Consider the following 6121-nt stretch of genomic DNA (forward strand, 5'->3'; position numbering starts at 1 on the left):
ATCGGAAGAAAAACATGGAATAAAAAAGGCAACTGGGTCCACTTTCAACCTCTGAAGCGAAGGAAGTGCAAAACAAAGCGTAAAGGGCAAAGAATAAATTAAAGGAATAAAACCAATTTTTCCCCTCCCCATATAAACCTTTAGCCTGACTCTCCCTTTCAAAAATTCTCACTGGTAAAAGCTATGCTATCCAACATTTTATACAGAATCCTCAGGTTTCAAGTGGCTCCTGAGGAGGGAAAATCAGCCGTGTAAGGAAAAGAACCAACAACTTGGACCAACTTGTTAAAAAAGTGGTTTCAGGATCCACCCACTGAACTTCCCTACCCATTTCCACGCAGAATTGTTTCTCTTTTCGTTTTTTAAAGCAACAACATTTGTCTGTCTGACATCCAGATTAAAGGAACGCCCTGTACACGTCAGATCTACTTAAGGAAAAGAAGGATATCCCAGAAGGTCTGTTTTGCTGATGTCTGCCAACACCAAAGTCTGACTATTCATCTTTAAGTTAAATCATTCTCAAAGTCCATTTTCAAAAGTGGTCAGATTAATCACTCTAACTTCATTTGAAAACCAAAGCCTCAATACAAGCCAGCAGCTAAATCAAGAGCGAAAAAAGGAAGGAACCTGGTGGCAATTCCATCAAATCGAAATTACTGAAACAAGATCATTTTGCTCATAACAGAAATCTCAAGGTAAACACGGCAGGTTCATTACGAGTCTTGCATCACTGAGTTCCCATTCTCCATAGCCTGACTGATACTGTGAAGATGCCAGTAGCAGAGTCACAGCAATGGCATTGACAAGGGGATTTCATGAAGGATAGTCCAAAACGAAACCCGATGGGGAAAAAATGGAGAAAAATAAAAAGGCACCAAGATAAGCCACAACATTTATGAATACGATATATTTTAACTCTCTACATGGAGGAAGCCAACCTGCTCCTTTTTGATCTTCTTCTTTGGCACAACTTCAGTGGATTTCTCAGACTCTGAGCGGGTTCGAATCGATCTTCTCTGTTGCTTCTTTTCTATAGAACCTGAAGAAGGAAAAAGGTTTCCATTATATGATTCTTTGTTTTTCTGAGGTACGAGACCTTCAACACCAAACCAACAGATAAAGTAACGAAACCAAGACTTTCTCCTCCTTCCAATGTTTTATTTTTAAGCCCAGTTCCAAGCTGTTTGCCAACGGGTACTGTGGTGGCAGAAAACATATTCCGATTCCACAGGGGAGAGATCAGCTTCAGGAAGAGACACTAGTAACGGAGCAAAACTAAAAGCTGGGACCCGGGTTGGGGCAAGCACACCGTTGTAAGACTCCTCTCAAGCAGAGTCGTCACATCGGTTAACCTGTAACCACACCGTCCACCTTTGGTGTTTTGGGAAGGCATCCACAACCAACTTCCTGAACTAAAACAAGCTAAAAGTTTTGGAAACACGCTCCCAGGATCCCGCTCAGAACACCAGCTCTGCGGCCCTGCCCTGCGGCGGGACGGCCCTCTCTCGCAACCGGCAAACAGGAACAGGGAGAACCACGCTGTGCCACGCAGCCATCAGCGCTCAGCCGAACGCCGAGGGGTGAAGGGAAACCCGGCACAAGCAGAAGCGGCGATTGTGGCCTGCTATTCCAATCAGAGAAAGTGACAACAAGCTCTGGAAAATACTACCGTGGAAAACCAACTCAGATTAATGAAGGTTATTATGATGTTTCAAGAGAGGAAGTAGGAGCTTCCTCCTAGGAAGTAGGGTTTTTTGACAGCTAAGGCTGGAAAAATGCAAAGACTATACTGCAGTACCCAGGGAAAGGGCCCGTCGAGAGACACATACGCAACGCTCAACGCCACGTGCAGCTTTTGAAACGAAGCACACACAGCTGTTCTGACAGAAACCTCACATTTGAAGCTTTACAATGATCTGTTGTGAAGCATTAGTCTTGTGGCTCAGTTTTGGGTGTTTTACCTAACAAAGGCACGATGTGAAGTACTTTGGAGTCTTCCAAGCAAAAATAAAACCCCCTGGGACTAGGAATTAGCTGATGATGCCAGAGATACACTGTGAGAAGCTGTAAACCTGCACCTTCAGTTAGGAGCACCATGTCGAGAGAGCTGGGCAGTTTTCAGCAGAGACGGAAAGATAAGCCGTTCCAAAGGACTCTGGGAAAAACGGATTCGTCTTAGTTAGCCAGGTGGGCATTTTTATCAAGGCTGTGTGGCTCAGGAATATCCCAGAAACTAAACTTCCCAGTTGAAAAAGGTTTTGGTTTACAGTAAGTGTGTGTCTGGGGGGTAAAAAACTGATGGCTTTTCTTCAAGGGGATAAAGCATTTCACAGCATATTAACTAATTGGTAATAGCAATGAGTTGTTAATAATCCAGGAAGCAGTAACTCGGCTCAACATCCTTCACGTCAGCACATGTGTAACACCTGGTTCCCACAACCCACACCCTCTGAGAGACAGACACAACTCCGAGGGATGCCAACACCAGAGCTAGGGACCGTCTTCCGTCACCTTTGCGCTCAGCCCGACGCCCGGGAAGCGGCTCAAAGCGAGTGCGAGCAGCTGTGACCCCACAGTTCATTTAACCAACAGCGTGTTTTCCCCCTGTGCTGCCCCACTGCAGTGAGGGAAAGGCAAGCCTGTCCGAGAGTAAACTCCCGTGTGTGTACTGCCGGCTGAAAGCGTGACTGATCAATGCAACGGGCATTCTCCTTCCCGCTCTCCAAGGACCCAGTGCATCACCTCCACAGTGCTCCTGTCCCGTCCTCCTGCATATTCTGGTTCAGCGTTTCAGGACAGATTTCGGACCAGCAATCTACCTCACTACTGGCCAGGTCAGGGCAGTTAATCCTGTTCCAGCTGTACATGGAGACCAGAGGCACCATGAATTCTCATACTCGTTCGCTTACGATCAGATTTCAAGCTGCAGAACTCTTTTCCCGGCATTCTGGAATTCTGTCTCTCTAACTGCAGGTTATCAGCAAGGACTCCCAGAGCTGTCCTGTAACTCACTTTACCGTAAGGGAATTCTGAAGTTCTGGTGACCTTAAATTTGAAAAAAGGACTTTGCAGTTATGTTCCATGGAGGGGCCCAATAACTGTCTGGACTTTGGAAATGGCTTTGGAAGTGACTGTTTGGAGTGTACACTGCAGTAAAGCTCACGCACTCCATAGGGTGCTACCAGGTGGACTTTTACGTATCCAAAAAACCTAAGAAAACGAAAAAAGAGAGGCTCAGAATTCTCACCTCCCTATGTCTGAAGCGCCACTGTGAAGCCAAGCCTTTTGTTCCCAGGCGAGAAACACCAACCAGCCATCACCTCTCCTGCCGCAAGGCGATTCGAGTAGCGATGGTCGGAAAACGGAAGTGGCTACAGCAACCAAAAGTGGAAAGGAGCAGCACCGTTCACCAGAGGAAGCCCCACACGCAGCAGAGCACTCGGCCCCCAGAGACAGCCCGTAACGCAACGCTAATAAACTACGGAGGTACAGGAGGTTCAGCACGTTTGCCGAGGACGGCGACTGACCACTGAGGGTTCTGCCCTGGAATCTCATCTCTTTTACGTTTGGAAAGGGAGAAATAAGGGGGAGTTAAAGCAGAAGTGACACTTGGCGACATTATGAGATCCTTCTTCTCAGGAAGAGGGGTTTTAGCCTGCACACTGCAGTGAGTCTTCCCTCTTTTTCTGCTTCCGTACCATCTCCATGTGCACATCCCACTGCTGGATAAAACCGAGGTGTCCTGCTGCACCCCACAGTTTACTGCGGCGCACCCTAAGTACGCCTGAGACTGGACCAGGGACACGATGGCAAGCACAATGACAGTAACAAGAGTTACTGGGGTTTACGTGGCCTGTGCAAAATCTGAGGTTGAAAAACAGATGGGAGGAACCTGAAAAGCTCTTGGTTTTGGGTAAGACAAAACCATCTCTTTTCCCAGGAACCTCCTTCCTTTCACCAAAGGGTCTCCGACTCCTCTTGAGGATGATGAGAGGACATACTGCTGACACATTTCTGTGGTGGGGAAAAGCTCAATGCCTTTGGAAAAATTCCCTTTAGCCATTTCTCAAAAAACAAAACATGAAAGAGAGCACTGTTTTTCTGTTCCGAGCCCAGAAAGCACTCATCCAGGTTATCCTTCCCATTCTTCTCTGCTACTGGATACCAGCTGAGCTTCGAAGAGCTTGTTCCAGGCTTTCCCTCTGCATTCTCCAGCTCCATTATTTGCTCCAGTGGTTCTTTCCCCTTCAAAACTTAGGGATGGGTCCCCTTCAGAAGGCAAGCATTAGCTCGTTTTGCTATCAGTCCATTACAAAGGCGTGAAGGTATCCTTTATGCAGGAACAACACCAAAGTCTAGGAAAGCACCCACCCTGATCCAGAGCCATTCCTCACTGACCTCTGCTGCTTCCAGATTCTCATTTGATGCCAGCTGCTGTATTTTACATTGGGTGCCACTACAACACTCTGCTGACACACGTCCACCGTGCTGCCTTCTAAACCAACCCGCTGCCTGCTCCCCACCCGGCATCCACCCTCCCAGGGTGCTGACCACGGCACTGCAGGCACAAGAGGTTCAGAGGCCAAACCAGCTACTCCCACCACAGACACCCCGAGCGCCTCTCGCACCCGGGCTCGTCGTGTGTTCTTACAACTACCGTGTAAACAGAAAGGTGTTCATATCGGGTTTAACTAATGAGAAAACGCCGGGGTGGAGGGTGAACGCAAATGCCGAGGCTCAGGTGCAGATCCTGCCTACCTGTTGACCCCGTCGTCGTTTCAGGAGAGGACACGTTCTGCACCGCCGCTTTTTCATTTCTCTGATTTGATGAAGAATTAAGTTTTTCTTGTCCTTTGACGCTTATTTCTGTTTTGTTACCAACTCCCTTAAAAAAGAAAGAAGAAGAAAAGATTCTCTTCACCTATTTATGCACGTGAGGTTGCTAGCAGGCATATTGACCTACTCCTACGTTTCACAAGCGAAACGTCCAACGCTCTCCAACGCAACACGTACACGTGACGGTACCTACTCCTGAGTTGCTTCCTCGCCCAACATTCCACCCTCTCTATCTCCACTTACACACAAGGGAAAAACAGTAATCCCAGTGACTTTTCTAAACGTTACCTTCTCTCTAACGCTTAGGGTGAAAGAAACACCTGCCAGGTAGAGAGGCAGAAGGAGGAGGCAGAGAAATAGTCCTAAACCTTTTCCTTACACTGCCTGCGAGGAGCTGCTGTGCACATGAAGGAAGCTAGAGGGCAGAACTCATTTTAAAAGGTAGTTACTACTTTTTAGTACATTGGTAACAGTTTTGTCATTTCATCCGTTTCCCACAGATCCACTGATCTTTAGATTTACAGAGATTGTCGGGATTATTTCAACTAGGAAGCTGGAATGAAACCGCTTTAATATCCAGAACGTGTTATGAGCGAGAAGAAACTAACCAGCTTGAATATTTGGAACGCGCTATGCGACAAGCTGTGGGCAGCTCCCGGCACCGGTCAGAACGGTTACCGGCAGAGATGGCGGGATGCACCGAAAGTAAGCGTTCAGTGGACTGAAAGACTGCCTTTGGTTGGAGTGCATCTCTCCAGTGCCGGGAACAGGTCTTGGGAGAGCCTGGTGGACACAGGCTCACACCCCACGTGAAGACAGGCTTGGGCTAAGTTCTGACCGAGTGGGGAGTCGCTACACCAAGTACATACCTTAGTGGAATAAACAAACTGATCGATGAGTTTTCCATCCCCAGCAGCATTCTGAAGGGCAAAAACCTGTTCAATTTTAACAACTGGAGACATGTTACATTTTTGAAGATCCAAGTTGTGCATGGTTATTGAGGCTGGCAAGGATTTCCTAGCCGCAGCGGTTTTCCACGCGATTTTCACAGGAGGCGGCTCCTCTTCTTCCACACTGGCCTGTCCCCGTTGGCTCTGCCTCCGCGCCTCGGCACTGGAAGGCGATGCTGCCACCGCGCTGGCGTGTTCCGGCTGGGTGTTCAGTGCTGGCTTCGGCCGCCGGTTCTTCTTGGTCTCCGACTTGGCAGCAGCAGTCTTTTTGGCTTTTGACAAAACCTCCTCTGGCTCTTTGTCTATATAAATGAAGGTGTACTGTTCTATACACT

At 47.9% G+C, this 6121-nt stretch overlaps 1 protein-coding gene across 1 annotated transcript in view; it reads right to left on the reverse strand.

The window, feature by feature from the left end:
* The window catches only part of WHSC1L1 (Wolf-Hirschhorn syndrome candidate 1-like 1), a 33378-nt gene that overhangs the window by 20885 nt on the left and 6372 nt on the right, over positions 1 to 6121 (reverse strand). The window contains 3 exon segments of the mRNA XM_010153356.1: positions 939 to 1039; positions 4759 to 4885; positions 5706 to 6119. Of these exon segments, the coding sequence (XP_010151658.1) occupies positions 939 to 1039; positions 4759 to 4885; positions 5706 to 6119 (642 nt within the window).

The sequence above is a fragment of the Eurypyga helias genome, unplaced genomic scaffold, assembly GCF_000690775.1.
Source record: "Eurypyga helias isolate BGI_N326 unplaced genomic scaffold, ASM69077v1 scaffold43476, whole genome shotgun sequence".
Classification (NCBI taxonomy): domain Eukaryota; kingdom Metazoa; phylum Chordata; class Aves; order Eurypygiformes; family Eurypygidae; genus Eurypyga; species Eurypyga helias.